This window comes from Eptesicus fuscus, chromosome 3 (genome assembly GCF_027574615.1).
Source record: "Eptesicus fuscus isolate TK198812 chromosome 3, DD_ASM_mEF_20220401, whole genome shotgun sequence".
NCBI lineage: Eukaryota > Metazoa > Chordata > Mammalia > Chiroptera > Vespertilionidae > Eptesicus > Eptesicus fuscus.
In genome coordinates, this window is record NC_072475.1 from 113,913,491 (window position 1) to 113,940,208 (window position 26,718).

At 42.3% G+C, this 26,718-nt stretch overlaps 1 protein-coding gene across 4 annotated transcripts in view; it reads right to left on the reverse strand.

Annotated features, from left to right (window-relative positions):
• Window positions 1–4,206: 4,206 nt before the first annotated feature.
• Window positions 4,207–26,718, reverse strand: part of U2SURP (U2 snRNP associated SURP domain containing) — a 76,888-nt gene continuing 54,376 nt past the window's right edge. For 3 of the 4 annotated variants that reach the window (XM_028138471.2, XM_008161174.3, XM_054714126.1), the window contains 9 exons: window positions 25,612–25,734; window positions 20,932–21,088; window positions 19,314–19,409; window positions 18,589–18,655; window positions 15,272–15,431; window positions 12,192–12,302; window positions 8,924–9,042; window positions 6,712–6,888; window positions 4,207–4,734 (listed from right to left, as the gene is read on the reverse strand). In XM_028138471.2, the coding sequence (XP_027994272.2) occupies window positions 4,596–4,734; window positions 6,712–6,888; window positions 8,924–9,042; window positions 12,192–12,302; window positions 15,272–15,431; window positions 18,589–18,655; window positions 19,314–19,409; window positions 20,932–21,088; window positions 25,612–25,734 (1,149 nt within the window). In that variant the 3' untranslated portion in view covers window positions 4,207–4,595. The remainder of the gene's footprint in view (window positions 4,735–6,711; window positions 6,889–8,923; window positions 9,043–12,191; window positions 12,303–15,271; window positions 15,432–18,588; window positions 18,656–19,313; window positions 19,410–20,931; window positions 21,089–25,611; window positions 25,735–26,718) is intronic. The other variant, XM_054714125.1, reaches the window with a different exon arrangement.

The following is a 26,718-nucleotide window of genomic DNA, read 5'->3' on the forward strand; positions in this document are numbered from 1 at the left end:
CACTCAAGCTACAAAGTTTCAATTATAGAAGGTAAATAAATCCAAACAGAAATGGCAGCAGCCACGGAGCTGTAGAGAGCAGGCCAGGGTTACCCCCAGTAACGGAGGAAGCCAAGCTTTCCACCTGCCCTGGCCGGCCTAGGCCTCCACTCCAGGCTACAAAGTTTCAATTATGAGAATCCCAATCCTGATCCGGGACACCCTTCAGGGCAAACCAGCTGGCCCCCACCCCTGCACCAGGCCTCTATCCTATCTAATAAAAGAGTAATATGCAGATTGATCATCACTCCAACACACAATATGGCTGCCCCCATGTGGGCAAAGATCCTGCCCCCATGTGGACACAAGATGGCCACCACAAGATGGCCAGCCAGCAGGGGAGGGCAGTTGAGAGGGACCAGGCCTGCAAGGGAGGGCAGTTGGAGGCGATCAACCCTGCAGGGGAGGGCAGTTAGGGGTGACCAGGCTGGCAGAGGAAGGAAGTTGGGGGCAATCAGGCTGGCAGGGGAGCAGTTAGGCATCAATCAGGCTGGCAGCAGAGTGGTTAGGGGGTGATCAGGCTGGCAGGCAGAAGTGGTTAGGGGCAATCAGGAAGGCAGGCAGGCAAGCAGTTGGGAGCTAGCAGTCCTGGATTGTGAGAGGGATCCCAGATTGGAGAGGGTGCAGGTTGGGCTGAAGGACACCCCCCCCCCATGCACAAATTTCGTACACCAGGCAGCTAGTTTCTAATAAACCTCAATTAGATCACAACTAACTTTTTTTTTCACTACTTGCTTTTTTAAAATTTTTTTATTGATTTCAGAGAAGAAGAGGGAGAGAGAGATAGAAACACCAATGATGAGAGATAATCATTGTCCAGCTGCCTCGTGCAAGCCCCCACTGGGGACCGAGCCTGCAACTCGGGTATGTGCCCTTGACCAGAATCAAACCCGGGACTCTTCAGTCCGCAGGCCGACACTCTCTCCACTGAGCCAAACCAGCTAGGGTACAACTGGAACTTCTTAAAAAGTATTTTCAAGTGCTCAAGAATACTCAAGTTTAGGCAAAATACAAATCTTTCCTCCCTCTGAGATTCCTTAATTAGGATGAAAGTCTCAGGGTAAGCCCACAGGAATGGTCTGCAATAAAGAAAAATTAGGTCAGGGTATAATAACTTCTTCAAACTTTATCTGGAAAGCCAAAAACATCCTGAGAGAAATAAGAGCATTCTCTGGGGTCAGGGCTTTTTGTTTAGTTCCTTAATCTCTAAGTACTCAACATATTACAGTTCAGAAATGCCCATACACTAACAGTAATAAGTAAATACAGTGTCAAAAAAAATTCCCAAACATGATTCTTTCAATCATAGGTCTCTCTTTGGTAAGAAATACAATCTAAAAGTTTGAAATACAATCAAAAGTTGTTTGCCCCCAACTTCCCTCCTCTGCCGGCCTGGTCACCCCTAACTGCCCTCTCCTGCAGGGTTGATCACCTCCAACTGCCCTCCCTTGCAGGCCTGGTCCTTCTCAACTGCCCTCCCTTGCAGGCCGGGTGCCTCCCAACTGCCCTCTCCTGCTGTCCATCTTGTGGTGGCCATCTTGTGTCCACATGGGGGCAGGATCTTTGACCACATGGGGGTAGCTATATTGTGTGTTGCAGTGATGATCAATCTGCATAGTACTCTTTTATTAGATAGGATAGAGGCCTGGTACAGGGGTGGGGGCCAGCTGGTTTGCCCTGAAGGGTGTCATTCCCTTGGGGCGTGGGGCGGCCTGAGTGAGGGGCCTGTGGTGGTTTGCAGGCCGGCCACACCCCCTGGTGACCCAAGCAGAGGCCCTGGTATCTGAAATTTATTTTCCTTCTACAATTGAAACTTTGTAGCCTGGAGCAGAGCCAAGCCTGGGGTTCCCTCCGAGGCCCACAGCCATTTGTGTTGGGGTTATAATTGAAACTTTGTTGCCTTAAGCGGGTGGGCCCGGCCAGGGTGTGCGGAAAGCTTTGCTTCCCCTGTTGCAGGCGGCAATCCTGGCCTGCTCTCTCAAGCTCCATTCTGCCACCATTTGTTTGAATTTGTTTACCTTCTATAATTGCAACTTTGTAGCTTGAGTGGAGGCTTAGGCCTGCAACGGCTGGCAGAAAGCTTGGCTTCCTCTGTTACCTAGGAAACCTTGCTCTCTGTGGCTGTAGCCATCTTGGTTTGGGTTAATTTGCATACTCGCTCTGATTGGATGGTGGGTGTGGCTTGTGGGCATGGCTTGTGGGTGTGTCGGAGGTATGGTCAATTTGCATATTTGTCTATTATTAGATAGGATACCAGAGAATGATGGAATGCCCAAATCAGCAGAAACTCAACATTTTTGCCCCCCAAATAATCCTATATAATAAAAGCCTAATATGCAAACTGTCCCCTCCAGTGGTTGTTCAACCGCTTGCTAGGATGTGCACTGACCACCAGGGGGCATTGCGGAACACGGTGGGTGTCAGCGATGCGGTGCTGGGAGCGGGTGGCAGTGGAGGTGCTGCCGACCCCGATGGGCCCTAAGGAGAATGGGATTGCAGCGGGATGGTGGAACAGGTGAGTGGGCGGCGCCAGGCCAAGGCAAGCGGGGGCCTGATTGCCCCACAGACGTGACCAGCAGAGGTGGATGGGGGCGGGGCTACCACCTGGCTCCCAGGCACTGAGGGAGCCAGCTGAGGGGCTGGGCTCTGACCGACTGCCCCGCAGTTGGGATGGTGGAGCAGGTGAGACAACGGCACCAGGCCAAGGCGGGGTGCCAGGCGGGGCTGCGAGACAGGGTGCAAGCTGGGGCCCGGTCTCCGCAGGCCACCCTGAGGGACCCCACCCATGCATGAATTCGTGCACCAGGCCTCTAGTTATATAATATTCTATTCTCTCAAGCAATGAACAAAGAAAAAGATAATTTTTTAAATGGCTGTATATGTAGTTTTTAAAAACCAGCACCAAATGTTCATGTTTATTCTGAGCAACATTTAGAAATTAACAAATATGAACAAAAAAGTGAACAATAAAAGAATAACTTCCAAACAATACTGCATGTTGGTAAGAATCACTAAGTAAAATAATATGACTGGCTCACTTCTAAAGCTATTGTAGGTTTGACCAGTTTGGAAATAGCATGCCTCACTGCTCAGCTAATATACCTAACTCCCTCCAAAACGGGTACAACTTATTTTATTTTGTGACTAGGCAAGATTAAGTAAAACAATTGAAAATAGATTTTTAAAAAGCAAGTAACTCAAACAACTTTTTATTTGGGATTGTTTTCTACTCTCTTTTAAGGGGAACCTCCCCCACCCCATCAAATCAGGGCCTAAATGTGAAACAGAGATAGATTAAAAAAGAGCAGTCTCTGTTCCATTTACAAAGCCCTTAATCCCATTACATTTATAGCAATACTGTGATCAACATCATACAAGGTTTATTTCTTCCTCAGATGGCAGCAGTATTTCTTCCACCTCATAACAGATTTCAACTCTGCAAATGGTTATAATCAACTTTCTGCACCTTGAATTTACAAACCATTGGGTGTTAAGTTTCCTTAAAACTATTTTATTTTTAAATTTTACTTAAAGCTAAAACTAAATCTTTAAACCAACCCCCCCTCCCTGACACACACACACACACACACAGGTACTTTAAACAGAATATTATAGAAATTTACTAACATTAGGGGTTTGAAGATAGCCTATGGAAGGCTATAAAGGGGCAACTATCACCCTGGCAGATTTAGCTCAGTGGATAGAGCATTGGCCTGCAGACTGAATCCCCGGCCTGGTCGGGGCAAGTGCAGGAGGCAACCAATTGATGTGTCTCTCTCACAGTGATGTTTCTCTCTCTCTCTCTCTCCCTTCCACTTTGTTCAGGACATATGTTGAGTGTATTGAAATCACATTGCTTCTTTGAAAAAATAAAATATACTCTAGCCAGCAATAGACCATGCCACATTCACCTCATCTTTTGACCTCTGGGTACTAGTATTACCCAAGATAACCTTATCAAAGAAATTGGCTAGCAAACCTACCAAATAGGAGTCTCAGGTTCCCTAATTTTTATGGTCACCTTAGTAAATATAAAACTTTAGCTGCGTGAACAATGGAGCTAGGTATAGTGCGTTAGGTATACAAATACAACAGAAGTGCTAAACTCACTAAGTAGGACTAGGACTTTAAGGGACTTGATGTTACCAATAGGGCAAAAAAACAACATTATGGTTTTCTGTTCAGATTTTATTTGAAATCTAATTCAAATTGCCAAAGCTACAAAATGGGAAAAGACATCTGTATTAGTTTTGCTAAGTCACAGCATTCTAAAACAAAATACTACTACTGCTAGCAGATCCATTATACACATTTCTGATGAAATTTATTACCACAATAATTTCATCTTGAAAACAGCCACAACGAAAGTAATTTACACAATATAAAACAATGACAGGTCTACATATGCAGTTACTCATGAGTTTATACATGCTTCACAAATAAACAAACAAAAATCCCAGGAATGCTCTTTCATTTGATTTTTTTTTTAAAACAGACTGTTCAGGCACAAAACAAAATTGCATTTCCAATAAGTGACAGCATCTAAAAAATGTATGTCAATGTTTGTTTTTCTTTGACTTTTTATGAGACCTGTGTGGAGATCGGGACTGGGATCTGGATTTCTTCCCTGATTTTTTAGGGGATCTGGACCGTGATCGCCTAGACCTTTTAGGTGTTCTTGAACCAGATGGTGATCTGAGGAAACAAACAAACAAAAAACAACAATTTACCACAGTACTCTGTGATCAAAATTGACTCCTTAAATTATCTAAAATGAGCTTTAACTGAATACAACAAAAGTCACTAAAATACATAAGGTTGTAAATTTCCCAGGTCTACACTGCCTACGTGCTCACACACAGATTTTGTACTACTTGGGCATTGCATCAGTCATCAATAGTGCGCTTGCTTAAAAAGCCAGGATCCTAAGCCTTACCACACTGCTCTACTGAATCAAAATCTCAAGGCAGAACTGGGGATTTGCAGTTTTAAAAGTTCCCCAAGTTAGTGATATACCTCCAAGTCTGAATCTCTAAATCTACAAGATAAAGTTCAAAATGACATCTAATTAATAGCATTCATGACATTTTAAACAGAAGACAGCTTTGAAGCCTATCTCCTTGAGGGAAAAGGCTCCAACTATTGCAGTATCATTCACGGAAATCATGTAAAACAGCATAATTTTATAAGTGCTGTTCATGAAGATTACCAAAATAAATAAATAATGCATTTATGTGTGTGTGCATACATACACCAGTAACTTATCTATTTTATAAAGATTTCATAAAGATTTTACTAAAAATGGTTACAATAATAAAGTTTTAGGAGATAAAGTTTTAGCTCTTAGGAAAATAACACCAGATAAAATATTTCTGAACCACTTTTCTGGAACTACAAGGAAACAAGTATACACTAAATTATACACTGAAGAAATGGTGTTTATTTTCACAAGTCTCTACCCAAAAACTTACTATTAAGATTGCAGGAGAAATATACGGGGCAAGGAGGATGTATTTCTCTTTCAGCCTTGACAAAAATCAAAAAATGTTCTATAGAAACTAAAGAACAGAATGAAAAGTAAAGCAGCTATCGCTATTCCATAGGAAACATTGGATGTGATGTTAAAGTTATTGGCTGGCTTTACTTGTTGGAAGCCTTCTTGTGCTTTAGTCATAAGCCTGGTGTTGGGAGATGGGAAGGCATAATCTAAAATGAAAGTATCTTTTTTTGGTTTTCTAAAACCCTGTAAAACAAGCATGTCAAACTCGTGGCCACAATGAGTATTTTTGAGGCCCAGCCAATATAACAGTTGTAAGAAATGTTTTAATAAAAAAGTTGTAACTTAATTTTTACAATTTCCTATTATACATAACTATTAATAACAAACTACAGCATCCATTAATGACTGATTACAATAATCATGTTGTATTCATTTCCTGTACGCACAGGTGCACCATTTCTCTCCACTAATAATAGCAGCGAATATTTTAGCAGCTGACTGCCATGTGATTAGTCTTGGACTGACTTGTTTGGTGTGTGCAACAGCAAATATTTTGCTTTCAGTACACTTATTAATTTGTGTACTTATTCAGTGTCTGGTAAGTTAATGTTCAAGAAAAAAATATTAATTTTTATTAAAATGTTCTATTATTTTATGTTAATGATTAGAGGCCCGGTGCACAAAATTTGTGCACAGGGAGGGGGTGGTGTCCCCTCAGCTCAGCCTGCACCCTCTCCAATCAGACCGCCACCCCCCCCACCCCAACCAACCTGGTCAACCCCCATCTGCTCCCCCCCGCACCGACCTGTTGGCCCCTCAATGCACCCCTCTGCCAGCCTGGTAGCCCCATGCAGCCTGCTGTTCAGTGCTATTGTGAGGGCATCCTGACCAATCTGCATATTACCCTTTTACTAGTATAGATTACTCATTTATTTCAGCCCTTTGTATTTAGCATTTCTCTATCAAAATAAACCTACATTTCTATGAAAATTGAAGCTTTTGGTTTTTTGCGGCCCACATAAACTTAAACCTTGTTTATTTGGCTGGTGATAGCCTTCGAGTTTGACATGCTTGCTGGTAAAACATAGCTACCAACCAAATCATTATCAAAAGGTGGTGGAATGATAAGGAAATTAGTATTTCAAATATTGCCAAAAATGATTTGCATTTACCTTTTGGCCTTTTTGCTAACATCTCGAGGAGAATCTTTGTGAGATGATCTGGACCGCGAACTCTCTTTATGAGATCTTTCCGAACGCTCTGATCGCTCCGACTTTGGTGATGGGGACTTCACTCGTCTACCACTGCTACTGCGAGATGGGCTAGGGGACATACTGTGTCGCCTTTTCCTATGGAACAAAGCCCGAAAACATTCCATAAGTGAGTAAAGGATCAGGCATTCAAGTTCCTGCTACTAAATTAGCTATTAATTCCTACCAGTTTGTACTAGCTTTATTTCACTAACCTTACTGATGTTATTTTCCAAAAACATCCAATTAAATCTTAAAGACAGACTGATCAAGACAAAAATTGAAATCAAGGATATTGGATTTTCTTTTGCTATTAAGAGATTACTGAGACAATGGACAAAATTTCATTAGGTCTCTAATCAGGTAGGTTTTTAAATGTTAATTTCACAATCTTGAAACTTTTATTGTGGTTTATATAGGACTAGAGGCCCATACACTGGTGGGTGTCTCTTGGCCTGGCCTGTGCCCTCTCGCAATCTGGGACCCCTTGGGGGATATTGGAATGCCGGTTTCAGCCCGATCCTCGCAGGCAGGCTGAAGGACCCCACTGGTGCATGATTCCATGCACTGGGCCTCTAGTATGCATATAAGATCTTTGATTAATCTCTTTCTGCCCTTCCCCTCCCCCCCTTCCCTCTGAGATTCATCAGTCTGTTCCATGTTTCCATGCCTGTGCGTGGAGTGTCTGGCCCCTCGTGGTCAGAACACATCACAGCTACTGGTCGAACGGTTGCTTAGGCCTTTATAGATAACTAGACGCCCGATGCACAAAGATTTGTGCAGAATGGGCCTTCCTTCCCCTGGCTGCCGGCACAGCCTTCGCTCTGGCCCAGAGCTGCCTTTCTGCCTTTGCTCTGGCCCAGAGCTGCCTTTCCGCCTTCCCACACTGCCCAGAGGCCCTGAGCGGCTGGGGCGGTGCGAAACGCCTGCGTCATCGCCCTGGCGATGACACAAGTTGTCCTGCCCCCATCCACTGGGTGCCTGTGGATGCAAATTAACCCGCCAGCTTTGTTGGGTTAATTTGCATACTCACTCCTGATTGGCTGGTGGGTGTCGCAGAGGTACGGTCAATTTGTATCTTTCTCTTTTATTAGTGTAGACTAGAGGCCCGGTGTAGGAATTCGTGCATAGGTGGGGTCCAGCTGATCCATGGGAGGTTGACTAGCCAGTCCCACCCCCGATCGAGGATCAGGGTGGAGAGCAATCGGGGGCGGGACCTATTGGGGGGCAGGGCCGGCCAGCCCTGCCCCCTGGTCGAACTCCCAGTCGAGGGGACAATTTGCATATTGGCCTTTTATTATATAGGAAGGATGGGGCACCAAGTTACTCTGAAATTGTTGGGGGAAGGGGAAAGGAGAAGAAAATAAGGCAAAAGTAGAAATATTTAACATTTGGGGAACATAAATGAAAGACATTTGGAAATTCTTTATACTATTCTTGCAACTTTTCTGTAAATCTAAAATATCAAAATAATAAGAAAGAAAAAATAGATTTACTATTTAACTAATAACTATGCTATTTGTAACTATTTGTAGTGACTAAGCCATAATTTTTAAATTTGCATTCACTTGATTTTTATTAGGAAAAAGTTAACTGTTAATGGAAGCAATTTTCTCTACTAAATCAGATTTGGGGATTATTAACATAAAAAATAAAAATTAAAAGAGAAGCAATGTTTATTGGAATGAAGATAAAGTAAGCAGCAAGTCCTTACAGTCCATGTGCATAATCTCCTTTCCAGGTAGGACTGGAAGACTCAAGTTTATACGTAGCAAACTCAGCACAGAATGCTTATATTGGAGACAACAAGAAAGATCTAGCAAGCTGTTTAGTTATTCAAGCCTAAGCTTGATACCTAGTATGGTAACTAAATTCTTAGTACTGAACTAAGGATAAGGTAACTTGTGAACCATGTGAAAGGATATAAAGGGATGATGTCTTAGTTAACTAAGCCAAGTGCTAACTAATGGTTCCATTTTTCAGTTAGTTCTGCCTCCTATAGGCAAGAGCCAAACATATTTATCATGAAAAAATACTTTTCTAGTTTGTTGGAATCGGTGTTGAAAATATTATAACATGGAACATCATTCTAAATCCTAAAACCAGTATAGGTATTAAATTAGAAATGTTATACCTTTCTTTCCTTGTTGGAGTACACTCATCTTTTTCCTTCTTGTCTTTGGATCGAGATTCCAATTTTTCTTTATCCTTCTTATCTCTTTCTCGTTCTCTTTCTAATTCTTTCTCTTTCTCCTGTGAATTTTTTTTTTTTAAAGAAAGAATATTTTGTCATGAAAACATACCAATCTGGGTTAATCTCATTTATATAATAATATGTTCTCTTCTACTTGACTAATTTTTAAATCACAAATAACATTAAAAAAACAAACAAACACACCTCCTCTTCCAGAAAAGCTAGCCATTTCTTCTACTCACCCTGAATAACAACAGTAATACCAGTGACAGCAGCTAAACATTTACTGTGTGCTTACCATAGGCCAGGTAATTAGTAAACAACCCTCACACACCATTTCATATATTTCTTCCAATCACCCACAGTAGTACTTTTATCCTGGTTCTAGAGATGAAAGCTGAGACTCAGAAAATTTAAGTTCCATGCCTCTGGTCACACAGAATAAAGTTAGGATTTGAGCCCAAGCTCTGGAGCTAAGGTTCATAACTACCACCTGCAGAGTGCTATCCCTTACAAGATAACAACGCATTGACCCTGCCATTTCAGATGACAATAAAATAGCAGTGATATTAATTACACAGCAAGTTGATTTAATCAAAAGAGAGCCTTGCCAAAGCAATAGGCTGAAAAGGAGAAATAGCTATTCTCAAAAATCGTCCATCAGAAAATCTTATTGGTGAGAGACAAGTACCAATTGTATTGGAAATTTTAAATCCTAATTTATGAAAGTAAAAACTATGTGACTATACAATTATATAAACCAGGAAAACTATATCCTTATCTTCAGATGCTATAATTGCCACTTCTCACTTGAAATTATAATTTCTATTGATTATATAATTAAAGGAGTAGCTATAGACAATGAACCCACAAAGCCCACTCAGATCTTCATTAATAGGGAATTTAACTGCTCTATGATTTCTGTGCATCAAGAAAGCTATCTGATAGCTGATAAAAAGCCTGTATGAGGTGTTGGCAAACATTTCCTATAAAGAGCCAGAAAATATAAAATATCTTCTGTTTTGTGGGCCACACAAAGACTGTCAAAAATATTCAACTCTGCTAAAGGAGAATGGCTGTGAGCCATGTATATTTACAAAATGAGGTGATGGCTAGTCTGTCAACCCTATCCACCTTCAAGAAACACATCCTCCTCCCCAAATGCAACCTGGAATGCAGGAGACTAAAACATACATGTCTTACTACCATCAGGACCAGTAAGCATTCCAAAGTAGAGGAGTCTTCCATAAAGATCAAACACCTGCCACCATCTCCAAAGGGATTCATGTGGTACAGATACATAACATCTTTTTTTAAATCTAAGTTATTTTATTCAAAATATATCATATAGAGTACAAATTTTAAAAGTGAGGCTGATGGTCTGTAAAATATAGTTTCCTCATGCATAATTTATAGAAATCAAACTATAGTTAAAATATTTTAAATAAAGATATAGCAGTGCCAATAAAAATCCCTGGGTTCTCCCAATAATTATCATGTGGGTCTCCTTGTCCTAAAATTCTGTGTATCCCTACATAGTTTTTAATGAACAAGAATATCAGGTCCTTCAAAAGTTTAGAGTTCACTGATAAGGTAGTCTACCACTTGCTGTCCCTCCTTGAAAACAATGGAAAAGGAGTCCTACATGAACTTTCTAAACCCTAACTTCATCTTTTTGTCTCTATGCCACTTCTCATGGTTTCTGGTATCTCATGGTCACAAATACTCTTTCTATAGGGTCTTCCAGTTTTGAAATCATATTCTTAGCAGGATTTTCATATTTATAGGTAATATCTACAATAAAGTATTATGCTGTGGCCCTAACCCTTTTACAAGTTGAAATAATTGTAAAACATGAAATTTCCAGTCTTCCTAGTTATCTACCATTATCCAGCATTTATACACCAAAGGGTGCAATTTGAAATAATGTTCCTAATATACCAATACTAGTGGCTTGGTGTACAAAATTCTTGGGGGGGAGGGGGTGTGAGGTGGGGGGGGGGGTGTCTCTCAGTCCAGCCTGCACCCTCTCCAATCTGGGAACCCTCTGGGGATGTCCAACTACCGGTTTAGGCCCGATCCCACAGGATCAGGGCAGTCAGACATCCCACTGGCTCCTAACAGCTCACCTGCCTGCCTGCCTGCCTGATAGCCCTAACCTCTCTGCCTGCCGGCCTGCTCACCCCTAACTGTCACCCCCCCACACCAGGCTTCTCGCCCTCAACTGCCCCCCGACACACACACCGGCCTGATGACCTCCAACTGCTCTTCCCTGCTGGCCTGCTTCGCCCCAACTGCCCCCAACAGCCGACCTGATCTCCCCCACCAGCCTGCTTGCCCCCAACTGCCCCCCCCCCTTGCCCGCCTGCTCGCCCCCAACTACCCCCCGTGTCGGCCTGCTCTCCCCAACTGGCCCCACGGCTGGCCTGCTTGCCTCCAACTGCCTCCCCGCCAGCCTGATCACCCCCAACTGTCCTCCCCTCCTGGCCTGACCGCCCCTAACTGCCTCTGCCTCAGCCCCGACACCATGGCTTTGTTGGGAAGGTCTCCCAGTCTAATTAGCATATTACCCTTTTATTAGTATAGAAGATAGAGGTCTGGTGCATGGATGGGGGTTGGCTGGTCTGCCCTGAAGTGGGTCCCCTTGGGGGACGGGGCCGGCCTGGGCGAGGGGTAGTTTTCAGGCCAGCCACACCCTCAATGGGGTTGGGGGTCCCCACTGGGGATGGTGTGGTCTGCACGAGGGGCTGGGGCAGTTTGCAGGCTGGCCATGCCCCCATATGGGTGGGGGTCCCCACTGCAGGGGGGAGGGCATGGCCGTCCTGAGTGAGGGGCTGAGGGCCATTTTCAGGCTGGCCACACACCCTTCGGGATGGGGGTCCCTGCTGGGGGGTGTGGCTAGCCTGGGAGAGGGGCTAAGGGTCGTTTGCAGGCTGTCCACGCCCACATCGGGGTGAAGGTCCCTGCTGGGTGTGCGTGGCCAGCCTGGGCGAGGGGCTGAGGGCCATTTGGGGGTGGTTTGCAGGCTGGCCAAGCCCCCAGCTTTGTCCGGAAGGTCTCCGAAGGGTCTCCCGGTCTAATTAGCATATTACTCTCTTATTAGTATAGATTATATACTAGTATAGATATTAGTATAGATACCAATATTCTAGGGAGTCAAACAAATAATTTTGGAAAATGCATGTTACTGAGTATTCTTATTCCTTACTCGTTGAAGAAGTTTATCTCTGTAGTGTTCTACTTGCTCCTGAAAGCTCTGGCCTGGTTTTTTAGGTCTTTTTCCAGATTCCAATTCATCCTGAAACTTCATAACTTTGAGCTGTGAAGACAAAATTTTTTCATCACTATAGTTTCTCAAGTACTGCTTGATGAACAAAATAGAAACAGAGGCATGGATACATGGAACAGACTGACAGCTGTCAAAGGGAAGGGGGGCAGAGGGTCTGGATGAAAGAAGTGAAGTAAGTAAACCCTCCCATTTATTTCCACACACACACACACACACACACATACACACACACACCCATACACATACACATATACATACACATATACATATACATATACATATACATATACATATACATATAACACATAGACAAAGACAACAGTGTAGTGATGGCCAGGAGGAAAGAGAATTGTGGTGGAAGTGGGCAAAGAGGGGAAATGGGGACAGAAAGAGACTTTGCTTGGGGTAATGGGGCACATGATTCTATGTGTAAATGATCTTTTATTGAGTTGTACACTTGAAACCTGTACCCCAATAAATTCAATAAGAAAAAAGTCTTTTCTTTGAAACAAGCATATTAAAAGGAAAAACATAAATACAGCAAAGTAGCACATGTCAGACAAGCCCAACTATGCAGAACTCAAATGACTGAGCATGGATCCACATGATCTCTGTACAACCGTATAAGATGACTCAAAAATCTGAATGTGGTTCATGCCCTTAAGAACTTATCTCAACACAATGATAATGAAACTGGTATCTGGTTCCCCAAAGAATTACATTTTAAAATTAGAATTTGGTTCACAATGCAAATCCCCAAAGATTAAGTTGTGAGAGGTAGGCACTACAAGAGCAAGAGAAACAATCGAGGAGTGTCTAGCAAAGAAAGGAAAGGTCAGATTATCAGAGAGCACACATATACAAATACATAGAAATTAACAAAAAAGCTAAATTAAGTTTTTTTCTCTTTAAGCCAATAAGGAAATAGAATATTTAAGAATGATCGAAGTCTATTTTGGCATTTGTAATTATCGAAATGTCACTTCAATTATCAAGGAAATATATTTTTAATGAACTCAGTCTTTGTTTCTACTCCAATATCCCATCAGGTCAGTAAGGCGGAGTCCAGCAAGGCTGTTAAAATGGGGCACATGCGGCTTGAAAAGGGCAACCGTGAGTGTATTCATTGACACCCATCACCTTGCGCCCCTAAAAACTCTAGAAAGAGTGTAACTGAACACATCCCAGGAAAAATGAATCAATCGAACTCTGAAATCTAGCCTCTAAACTTACAATAACACCATATGATTCTGTGTAAAGTAGACAAAATGCTTTCTCTGTTAACTTTTTGGCTTGGTGATATCTGAGAATGAGGTGAACAAGAACTTATACCAGCACAACAGTGAGTAGGTGGAGAAACGGAAATAAGGTAACGAATTATCAGTAAAAGGAATAGCAATGACAGAGTATGCATTAAAAAATAAATACTGTTAAATGAATGGACTGAGTGTTAACATTCACTCACGTATACTTTTTTTGTGCTTTGTGTGTTTTTTTTTTTGAGAGACAAAGGGAGAGGGAGAAACATCAGTGTGAGAGTGAAACACTGATTGGTTGCCTCCTGCATGCCCCCTACCAGGGTGGAGCCTGCAACTGGAGTACGTGCCCTGAGCAGGAATCGAACTGGCAACCTTTTGGTGCATGTGATGACTCCCAAACAACTGAGCAACAATGGCAAAGGCCACTCATGTACACTTTTGAGATTCTGGACTGCTACACTATTTACTGGGCATGTTTCAAAACCTTGTGGCAAGGAACAGGAAAGAAGGTTCCCATTATAGAATTCTTCCCTGACATATTTGAATACTTTTGATAATAGAGGCATAAGGAGAGAGATAGGGGGAGGGGAGATTCTGCTGGAGACAGTTTGGACTCTCCCGTAAGTTTTTCTCCTTCTTATTGTTAAGCCCTACTTAATGTCTACTGTCTCTCCATCACTAAAGGATGCAGACACTTAAAAGTTAGCATCCCATATAATAAAAAGGTAATCTGCAAATTGCCCATCACTCCAACACACAAGATGGCTGCCCCCATGTGGACACAAGATGGCTGGCAAGGGAGGGAAGTTGGGGGCAATCAGGCCAGCAGAGGAGAGCAGTTAGGGGTGACCGGGCCGGCAGAGGAGGGCAGTTGGAGGTACCAGGCTGGCAGGGGAGGGCAGTTGGGGATGACTAGGCCTGCAAGGGAGGACAGTTAGGGGCGACCAGGCCAGCAGGGGAGAGCAATTAGGGGTGACTAGGCCAGCAGGGGAGGGCAGTTAGGGGCAATCGGGCTGGCAGGGGAGCAGTTAGGCGTCGATCAAGCTGGCAGGGGAGTGGTTAGGAGGTGATCAGGCTGGCAGGCAGAAGTGATTAGGGGCAATCAGGAGGTATGCAGGTGAGTGGTTGGGAGCCAGCAGTCCTGGATTGTGAGAGGGATGTACGACTGTCCTCGAGGGGTCCCAGATTGGAGAGGGTGCAGGCTGGGCTGAGGGACACACACACACACACACACACACCGTGCATGAATTTCGTGCACTGGGCCTCTAGTACTGTAATAAATGTACACCTAACTTGACCATGCCACAAAGTAGCTAACTTTTCTGAGTTATATTCTTTGTACACTCAAAATGTAATGACTTGCATAATGTCAGATGTAATCTATTCATTAGAATATCTTCAGAGGATCTCTCCATGGCACTGGAGAGACATGGTTCTTTGACTCATGGAAATCGGTCTTGGGAAGAGGTGGGGGGTTACAGAAATTAAGCAAGCAATCAAGAAAAAAAACCCATAAAGCATAATCACTAATCATAACAGAGATAAATAGGGGGACGTAAGAAAATCCAGATAAGAAAAAGGATATAGGGGGAGAAGGGATGCTTGAACAAAGAGGCCTGAAGGAAGTCAACTGAGGCAGAGAGGGAACAGGATGTGCCAACGTGTAATGCCAAGAGGAAGCCTAGTTCAGTAGAAAAACTGAAAGGTCAGTGCAGTTTTAAATTTCAATGCAATACAAACCTCGATTTCACGAAGTTTGGCTCGTTTTTCCTCACTCATTTCAGAGTACTTAGAGAACTTGGACTCGGTCATTTCTTCTTTGATTGGATTAGAATATAAATGATGTTCTTCAGATTTGGAACTTTGAGTATCTTCTTCATCTTCACTTTCTTCTTCTTGACTTTGGAAATAAGCAGAATACATTGCATATCAAGACAGAAAACAAAAGTTAAATTTAACAGTCTGGCTTAAACTGCCTTAGAGTTTAAATAAATAAGTTATATAAATAACTTAATATAAGAGGGAAATTCATCACAAAAACATTTTTTTTACAAAATATTTGATCAAATAATATAGACAATTTTATAAAACTGTTTCCTCCACAGAAAAAGTTGGGGCTTAAACATAACTATATTTTTAAAAATTCTGCTTATGTTAATGTTATGTGTGCCTTTCATTCTGCACCAAACTTTCCCTGCAGCAGTTAAATGAAATCACAGTTCAGAGTGACTTCAACCAGCTTAACCTTTTGCACTCGGATGTCGAGTGTGACTCAACACGGTTAGCATCGGTAGCAGCTCTTTTTATACTCTTTGAATGTATCAATAATTTGAAATATAAAAAAATCCAAATAAATAAGTTTGTATGAAAAGAAACTCTAGTTTTTTATTCTACTGCCGTGTTTTGTAAAATCTGGGGTACTTAAAAAATTAAATCCCGAGTAGAATAAAGGAATTGAGAAAAAAGCAAGCGAGTGCAAAGGGTTAATGTTTAAAAAGCCAAGGGTTTACCCTTCCTCAGCAGAACCTATAAACGAGAAGAAACATCAGTTTGAGGCACACAGATTTGCTATGAAACAATCAATGCAGCATGTAGAGAAATTATTTGATTAGCATATAACCCTAGGAATAAAGAAAGCAATGTGTAAATTTTAAATACTGGCACACACTAATGATACTGAAAGTTGTGCTGGTTCTATGTCAGATAAGAAGAAAATGAAAAACTCCGTGACTAGCATGGATAGGGATACGAAAAAGAAATTTCGCCTGTCCATCCCGCTGGCTACAATCTAATGGAAACAGACAGGCAGGCAACCATGTGTATCATTACTACCACAGGATTAACAAAATGTTCTTTAAGCACACAAAAAATGAAGGGACTTAAGAAAAAGTTGTGTGTTCTGCGCCTGGGCTTTGTTGTGTATATATGTTAAATCTGGGCAAAGCAAGTCCTCCGTGTACAAACAAACTCAGAATGTTTATGTATATAAACAAAATTCCTTATAAACAATATTGTAAAACAATATTAGCAAATATGCCATTTATCTTTAATGTTTAAAGTCTCAGCTGAGAAGTCCTTATATGTTGGTATTTGGGTACTAAATACATTCTACTATAAGTAGGAGTCCTTTAGTATATAGAAAACTATCCAAGATAATGTAAAAACAGTTATAAACAAATTCTTTCCAAATAAGAATTTCATTATTTTAGAGTCTGATAAGATTTGCACAATGAATGAGAAAAACATAAGCAAAGCAGATAAAAATAAAGTACTGGCAATTTAGAATTAAAAAAGACATGATACTAAAAGAAAACTAGCTTTTTTTTTTTTTTTTTTAAAGAAAACTAGCTTTTTAATTTCTCATCCAAAGGTCCCTTCCAGTATACTACTACTATGCTTTATAAACTTAAGACTCTCAGAACCCACAAATCATTAGTACTGTATATAGGTACAACTTAACACAATACTTAGGTAAGGAGAAAAAAATCCAGGCCAACTATTAAACAAACACTTTATTTTTGGAAATAAACTTTTCACTTAATATTTCTCACTAATCTGTCAAAAACTTCCTAAATGTATTTTTTAATTTTTTAAACACAAGAATTTGTTTTATGGTACATAAAACTTTTACCAGTGTTTCAGATGCTTTTAATAGCTCAATTGTGTGTGTGTGTGTGTGTGTGTGTGTGTGTGTGTGTATGCGCACTGACATTTATGGAAAGGCATTACTGTTGCCATGTTTTCCTCATTATATCAAATTGTTTCCACAAGTGGCTCTAGCCTGTTTGGCTCAATGGATAGAGCGTCAGCCTGAAGACTGAAGGGGCCAAAGTTTGATTCAGGACAAGGGAACATGCCTGGGTTGCGGGCTTGATCCCCAGTAGGGGGCGTGCAGGAGGCAGCCAATCAATGATTCTCTCCCATCATTGATGTTTCTATCTCTCCTTCTCCCTTCCTCTCTGAAATCAATAAAAAAATTTTTAAAAATTGTTTCCACAAATGCTAATCAATCATATTTCCTTAATAATCTAAATCAGTGATGGCGAACCTATGACACGCGCGTCACCACTGACACGCGTAGCCATTTCTGATGACACGAGGCCGCTGAGGCGGCCGCATGCCGAGGATGAAACATTTGCTGCTCCTGAGGATGAAACATTTGTGAAGTAATGTTTTTTTCCTCAAAGTGACACACTACCCGAGTTATGCTCAGTTTTTTGGCGAAGTTTGACACACCAAGCTCAAAAGGTTGCCCAACACTGAAAATGCTACTAATATCCATTTATTGAATCCATACAAATGCTCAAATTGTGCTGGGACACAAAGGTCCCTTTGTTCATTCTTCCATTTGAGAGCAATAAAAAAACCAAAGATTTAAAAATCAGAAATTTCTTGTGTTTTTTAGGCCATATCTTTTCCTAATTAAAAAGTTAACTTCCTGTGCAATTATTTAAAAAAGGTGTCAAGTGCTATGGAAAAACTACTAATATTAACTTGCAGAATTTGGGAGCAGGGATTCCTATAGTTATATTTGGTGTCAAATGCAAAAACAATTTTGGAGTGACGAGCAATAAGCAAAACTCAAAATTACAATTTCTTCATGCATTAAGGAATATTTTTTTCCTTTTAATCTTAGTTCTTTTGAGGTTTTTACATTTAAATAACATAAAAGATTGAATATGTATTTTTCCAGCAATGTACAATCCAAAAGAAAAGAAGCATAATCTTCCTATTTCACATTTTAATAATAATCTGTGAAGTAAAAAAAAAAAAAAGATTTAAAATAAATGTGGGTGACCATTTAGTAACCACAACGTGAGAATGTAATACCTAGCACAGAAAAATAAACTCAACAACAAAGTGAAACCAGATGCAGCAAGACCAGAAATCTAAAGCTCCTCATTCACTGGAAAAACAATGGAAAACTAAAATTGATACTCATAACAAGGTTTTTAAAAGTGAAGTTTCCCTCTTTACTATGCAGTAAAATGAAAAAAGGGAGCACATATGCAATAAGAAACAGAGTATATTAAAAACTTAGATCCTTAGATTCTTACTTTTGATTTTCTTCTTCTTCTGATTCTTCATGCTGGTCAAATAACTCCCATTTAGAAGTTGTTACAGCTGGATGGAAGGGAAAAAAAGATCTATTTCTGTAAGGTAAGTTAGCATTTTTGCAGAAGCTTAGTAGAAGCCCAGCTGTAGAACTGAAATTTTATATTACAGAGGTTATCTACGTTTATTTATTCTTTGGCCATTTCTATGCCAAAATCTCTTTCTTTCCTCCTCACACCTACACATACTTTTATTCAAATTCATGAAATGACAAATAATGTTATCCTTATTTCTGTGCTAGATGGTGAGATTCATTTCATTGGAACCTACAAGTTTTAACAAATACAGATTACAGGCAGCAGGTACATGTCCAAGTAAGTATGAAAGGCAGATCGAAGACAAGCACTATGGGAGGGTCGAACCTTGGCTTCTCTGAAACTGACTTCTAAGTAGATTTCCGCAAAGGTACAGCCTCCCGTCTACATTTTCTACTGAGATGCCTTAACCTGAAAGGGTTTTAGTGATTTCTCTAATTACTCTCAAAGCATAAAAATGGAAAGATCTAAGGAAATTATAACAGGTACCACTATGACAACTTAGCCACTAGACATAAATCTGGGTCTTAAAGGTTGAAATACTGTAAAACATAAAAACATACTCACATATTCCAATGATTGATTTTTAAGTACTGAATTTTCTAAAATTCATTATTTGTTTTTTTACTCACCCTGTGCTTCCAATTCAGATTCATCTACAGCTTCCCATTTTGATGGAGCAACTTTAAATATAGGCTCATTCTTCTTTGAGTCTTCAGTGGCATCCACTATGAGGAAACATAAGCCATTAACCCTGACTTCTAGGGGATGACCTAAATTAAAGAGTTTATGGGTATTCACTGTATCAGCTATTTTTAAAACATGCCAATACCTGACCTCTTTTCTCTTAGATTGTCAAATTAAAAAACGACAACAGATAACACAATAGCTGTCCAGTGTGAATGAATCAAAATTATACCTTTTTTCTGTCAGATTGACATAAAATGGTATTTTTGGTGTGCTGCATGCAGAATTTTAGTAATTATAGTTTATGTATGTGCCATGAGATGAAAAGGTTGAAATATCACTACAATGTATTAAAAATAATAATAATAATAAAAATAAGGCCACACATGGACTAATAATTCTAGTGTCAAAAACAAGGATTATGCCCTGGCTGGTTTGGCTCAGTGGATAGAGCATCAATCAGCCCACGGATTAAAGGGTCTCAGGGTCCCGGGTTTGATTCTGACCACCGTCACACATACAGTGGTTGCAGGCTTGATTCCAGCCCTGTGTGGGGCGCATGTGGGAGGCAACCAATCAATGTTTCTCTCTCTCTGTTTCTCCCCCTCCCTTCCACTCTCTCTAAAAATTCAATGGAAAAATATAATCAGGTGAGGATTAACAACAACAACAAAATAATAAAAATAAATAAATAAATAAATAATAGAAAATAAAAACAAGGTTTATGACTATACAACTCTCTAAGATCAAATTTTTAAATAGCATATAAATCAACTCAGAACATGTAGGTTATTTTTATTTCAAGCAAATGGAGAAGTAAAAGAATCTTTAATACCTTTACTTAAATTACCATTTAAACAACAGATTGCATATATCTTGCAATATCTTAACATAATTCAAATGTAATGGAGATTGCATACAATTCTTATTTCCAAAACTGATTTTTGGGAGCTAAGAAAACAGCCTATTTGTTAGGAAGACTAATAATAAAAACAGAACTGATAATACCAGGCACCTGGGATTATAAATACAATTGAGCACAAGATTTTACCTTTAGTTTCTTGACAATTAAGACAAAAAAAGAGCCCAACCGGCTCAATGGTTGAACATTACCTGTAAACCAGGTCACTGTTCAATTCTCGGTCAGGGCACATGCCCGGATTATAGGCTTGATCCCCAGAGGGGGTTGTGCAGGAGGCAGCCAACCAATGATTCTCTCTCATGACTGATGTTTCTATCTCTCTCCCTCTCCCTTCCTCTCTGAAATCAATAAAATTATAATTTAAAAAAAAGACAAAAAGAGAAGCTTGTTAATATAATAGGCTAACTGTCCCAACAAAAAAATGTGACCAGAAAGAATATCTTTTCTTCGCACAGTCAATTGTATTACTTGTATTTGAATTTGGAAAAGGCAGAAATAAAAAAGAAAAAAGTCAATGACTGACATCTTATTCAGAAATTATAACCTTTTTCCATAACAGCTTGTGTGGACATTCAAGAGTTTTGTAATAAAACTTAGGTATTAACAGATTTAGATTTAATCAGCCTGAAGTATGAACTTACAAGGCACTCCATCAAGATCATCATCAAAACTTTTTATAGGGACTCCATCAAGATCATCAATGGGAGTAGCATCAATAGGAATTCCATCCACATCTTCCAAAGGTGCACCATCAAGTTCTTCTTCAATAGGAGCACCATCAAGGTCATCTGGTACATCCTATGGAAACACACACAACAGTAACGTTTTCGTTAACTTACTGAAGTCATATTGCTAAAGATGAATTCGCAGTATAGAATAAACCAACCAAATGGATACCCACATTCCCAGGTCCAATGTGAGGACTAGAGAGGAGCAAAAGTAGGTTTACGTTGTTTGTATGGAAAATAATACAATCCTACATAATAAAAACCTAATATGCAAATCGACTGAACGGCGGAATGACCAGTAGCTATGATACACACTGAGCACCAGGGGGCAGATGCTCAACGCAGGAGCTGCCCCCAGCCCACAGGCCCCAGGCCAGCCAAGGTGGGTGCCAGTGGGGGGGGGGACCCCGATCGGCCTGCCATTGGCCCCACAGACTGGCCCGGATTGCCAGACAGGCCTAGGGAACCTATCCATTGCAGGAATGCCATGCACCAGGCCTCTAGTACTTAATAAGTAGTAATACAAGAATAAACTGTGTTTTAAGTACTCACAACTATAAACCTACTTTGCCCCATCTTGTATTTTATGCCCTGGCCAGTGTGCTCAGTGGTTAGTGTCGACATGAGCACCCAAGGGTCTCTGGTTTTGATTCCCAGTCAGAAGCACATAGCTGAGCTGCAGGTTCAATCCCCGTCCCAGTTGGGGCTTGTGAGGGAGGCAACCAATCGATGTGTGTCTCTTACATCGATGTTTCTCTCACGTTCCCTCTCTCCCTCCCTCCCTTTCACTTTCTAAAAATCAATGGGAAAGAATATGCTTTATCATCCAGTCTGACAAAGAAACACCAGTCATTCATTCATGTATTATTTACCAAATATTAACCAAGTGTTTACTGATGCCAGGTACCATGTGAGGCACTGAGTATATAATGATGAGTGAAAAACAAGCTTGGTTCCTTGGTCTCTTCTGTCATAGAGCTTAGAATTTGGGGGGAGGGGAGAGCCAGGCAACCAGATAATCACAACAATCTTATCCTATACTAGAGGCCCGGTGCACGAAATTCGTGCACGGGGGAGGGAGGGGTGTCCCTCAGCCCAGCCTGCACTCTCTCCAATCTGGGACCCCTCGAGGGATGTCCGACTGCCTGTTTAGGCCCGATCCCAGTGGGCCAGCAGTCCGACTGCCCGTTTAGGCCCGATCCCAGTGAGCCAGCAGTCTGAGCCAGCAGTCCTGGGATCGAACCTAAATGGGCAGTCGGACATCCCTCTCACAATCCAGGACTGCTGGCTCCCAACTGCTCGCCTGCCTGCCTTCCTGATTTCCCCTAACCACTTCTGCCTGCCAGCCTGATCACCCCCTAACCACTCCATGCCAGCCTGATTGATGTCTACCTGGTCCCCTGCCAGCCTGTTTGCCCCCAACTTCCAGCCTGGTCACCCCTAACTGCCCTCCCCTGCAGGGTTGATCACCTCCAACTGCCCTCCCTTGCAGGCCTGGTCCCTCTCAACTGCCCTCCCCTACTGGCCATCTTGTGGCAGACATCTTGTGTCCACATGGGGGCAGGATCTTTGACAACATGGGGGCAGCCATATTATTTGTTGGAGTGGTGGTCAATCTGCATATTACTCTTTTATTAGATAGGATAGAGGCCTGGTGCAGGGGTGGGGGCCAGCTGGTTTGCCCTGAAGGGTGTCCCGGATCAGGGTGGGGGTTCCCTTGGGGCGTGGAGTGGCCTGAGCGAGGGGCCTGTGGTGGTTTGCAAGCTGGCCACGCCCCCTGGCGACCCAAGCGGAGGCCCTGGTATCTGGAATTTATTTACCTTGTACAATTGAAACTTTGTAGCCTGGAGCGGAGCCAAGCTTCCTGCTCGCTTCGTGGCTGGCAGCCATTTCTTTTGGGACTTATGTATCTTCTATAATTGAAACTTTGTAGCTTTGAGTGGAGGCTTAGGTTGGCATGGGCAGGCGGAAAGCTTGGCTTCCTCCATTACTTGAGAAACCCAAGCCTCCCTCCTACTCTCTGTGGCTGTAGCCATCTTGGTTGGGTTTATTTGCACTCGCTCTGATTGGCTGGTAGGCGTAGCAGGGTGATGGTTAATTTGCATATTACTCTTTTATTAGGTAGGATAATAAAAGGCTAATATGCAAATGGACCGAATGGCAGAATGACCAGTCGCTATGATGTGCACTGACCACCAGAGGGCAGTGCAGGAGCTGCCCCCCTGGTGGTCAGTGCACTCCCACAGGGGTAGTGCCGCTCAACAAGCCGGGCTCACGGCTGGCGAGCGCAGTGGCAGTGGCGGGAGCCTCTCCTGCCTGCGCAGCAGCGCTAAGGAATTCCAACTGCCAGCTTAGGCCCACTACCTGGGCTGGCAGTCAGACATCCCCTGAGGGTTCCCGGACTGCGAGAGGGCGCAGGTCGGGCTGAGGGACCCCGAGTGCACGAATTTCGTGCACCGGGCCTCTAGTATACATATAACTGCAACTAGGATGAATGCTAAAACAAGGAGGTATATCATACTATCAGAGAACATAATAAGTAGTTTCACCTAAAGAGGTCAGAGAAGATTCTGACGTTATGCTTAAACTGAGGTATGAAGATCTCAGGTAAAATAAAAAAGATGTTCCAGAAAGAGCTATGGTAGGAGGAAACATTGTACATTGAAGAAAAATAAAAAGAAATTGACACAAGGACCATGTGGTTGGAGTATGGATGCCAATTAGGAGTATTTTGTAAAGAAGAAAGTGAAAATATGACAGCTGGATTAGAATTATAAATATGAAGGATTCAAGAACTACTGAGGAGGTAAAAAGCAACAGAATGGTGATGAATAGAATCCACTATCATTGTGGTACATCTTTTCATGTATATACATACTTATATAGCTACTAGAGGCCCGATGCACGAAATTCGTGTGGGGATGGCGTGGAGAAGTCCCTCAGCCTGGCCTGCACCCCCTTGCAATCCGGGACCCCTCGCTCTAGCGCTCACCTGTTCGGCTTGCTGCTGCACTAACCAGCCGGGAGCCCAGTTTCTGGCTGAGCAGTGCTCCAGCTGTGGGAGTGCACTGACCACCAGGGGGCAGCTCCTGCTTTGAGTGTCTGCCCCCTTGTGATCAGTGCGCATCATAGCAACCGGTAGTTGTGCCAGTATTTCTGCTGTTCCGTCAATTTGCATATTAGGGTTTTATTACATAGGATCATTAGTCTAACAAAATAAAATCCTACTACATAAGATTCTCAATTACTTGTTTTCTACTGGTATACAGTAAATCTTTTCATGTCATCAAATAAAAAACCAGTCACCGATTTTCACATAAGGACACAAAACAGAGAATTTCTGTTACAAATAATCTCAAGTAGTGAGTTCTAGTAATTCCAGCAACAAAATCTACTATTTAGTAGTAAAAAGTAAATATTTTCATGAAGAAATGTTCTATCTGTAACATATCCCACCTCTATAGCATGCCCAGAAATAAATTTTAAAATAATCAGACAAGGCCCTGGCTGGGTAGCTCAGCTGGTTTAGAGCATCACCCCGGTACACCAAGGCTGCACATTTGATCCCCAGTCATGGCACATACAAGAATCAACCAATGAATGCATAAATTAGTGGAACAATAAATCAAAATTTCTAATGTTTTCTGTCTCTCTCCTTTCCTCTATTTCTCTTTGAAATCAACATATAAATATCATCCTAACATATAAAAACCCTGGGTCCGTCACATCCGCAACGACTGGGAGGCTCGACCAACCAGAAGTCAGTCCTGCAGTCAGCGCTGGGTTGCCATGTAGACCCAGCACTAACTGTTGAGGGGGCTACAAATCAGGCCTGGAGAGAGGCCTGAAGAGAGAAGCAGGGTCTGATTCATAGCCTCTGTGGCAGCTGTTGATCAGCACTTGCTTCCCTCTTTCTTTCCAGGACTGATCAGCAGCTCCACCTCCATTTCTCTCCAGGCCTCCACCAGGGCTACTGATCAGCCCCGCCTTTCTGATCAGGCTCTGTTGATACACGCCCAGAGACGCTGACTGGCATAGAAACTGACCAATCAGAACCAAATTGGCCCACAGAAGAGCGTAGCTGGGTGCAAGATCAGGCCACCAGGGGAGGGCAGTTGGGGGCAAGATCAGGCCACCAGGGGAGGGCACTTGGGGACAACCAGGCTGGCAGGGGAGGGCAGTTGGGGGCGACCAGACCGGCAGGGGAGGGCAGTTAGGAGCCATCAGGCCAGCAGGGGAGGGCAGTTGGGGGCGAGATAAGGCTGGCAGGGGAGGGCAGTTGGGGGCAATTGGGCCAGCAGGGGAGCAGTTAGGTGTTAATCAGGCTGGCAGGGGAGCAGTTAGGGGGTAATCAGGCTGGCAGGCAGAAGCAGTTAGGGGCAATCAGGCATGCAGGCAGGCGAGTGGTTAGGAGCCAGCAGTTCCAGATTGTGAGAGGGATGTCCGACTGCAGGTTTAGGCCCGATATCAATGGGTCCCAGATTGGAGAGGGTACAGGCTGGGCTGAGGGACCACCCCCCACCCAATGCACAAATTTTGTGCACCGGGCCACTAGTTAAATATAATAATCAGACAAATACACTGAGTACCTACCTCTGTTTCCTTTTCTTCAATAATATTTACAAGTCCTAAGAAAATATTTTGTAATTTGATCAAAAATGGTTCTGGATAAATTGCCCAATCTTCCCATGCTCTGAAGCAGGTCATTACCCGTTGCTAAACAAATAGGAAAACATAACAAATTATTTATGACAACGTCTCAAACTTCATCTCATGAAAATAAATATCACAATTTGTTGAATTTTTCACTAAGTCAAAATTCTTTTTACAATTTAAAGAAAATAACTATCACTGGCATGTTTATAAACAAATCAATGTCATTATTTAATTAAAAATAATGAAAAAGCAGCACTATTTGCTCTTGATCACCTAAGATCACTGTCCCATACATCTCACTAGTGGTACACATGAGGCCACATTCTGGGAAACATTATCTTAGGAACTTATGAAAGCTGGATATCAAGGTATGTAAGATGGGACCCAAATTCCTTTACAACCCAAAGAAGTACTTCCTAATTCTGGCTAACACTTTTTTTTGGTCCCATCCCTAAACCTCTCTATATAAACTCTGACTTATGGTCATTTAAGATTAAAATATTTTAAGTGCTGTTGATTTGTTTGAATCCCCTAAATGGTGCTATCATTGGGCATCATTCCAAGCTAAAAAATTTCCTTACAAAAGTCTTCCTCCAAAGAAAATATATCTATTTATTCAATTACTAGAGGCCTGGTGCACGAAATTCGTGCACAGGGGGTGTGTGTCCCTCAGCCCAGCCTGCCCCCTCTCCAATCTGGGACCCCTCGAGGATGTCCGACTGCCCGTTTAGGCCCAATCCTGATCACAATCAAGGACTGCTGGCTCCCAACTGCTCGCCTGCCTGCCAGCCTGATCACCCCCTAACCGCTTCTGCCTGCCAGCCTGATTGCCCCTAACTGCCAACCCCTGCAGTCCTGGTCCCCCCCACCAACTGCTCTCCCCTGCAGGCCTGGTCCCTCCCAACTGCCCTTCCTTGCAGGCCCAGTTGCCCCCAACTTCCCTCCTCTGCTGGCCTGGTCACCCCTAACTGCCCTCCCCTGCAGGCTTGATCGCCCCCAACTGCCCTACTTTGCAGGCCTGGTCCCTCCCAACTGCCCTCCCCT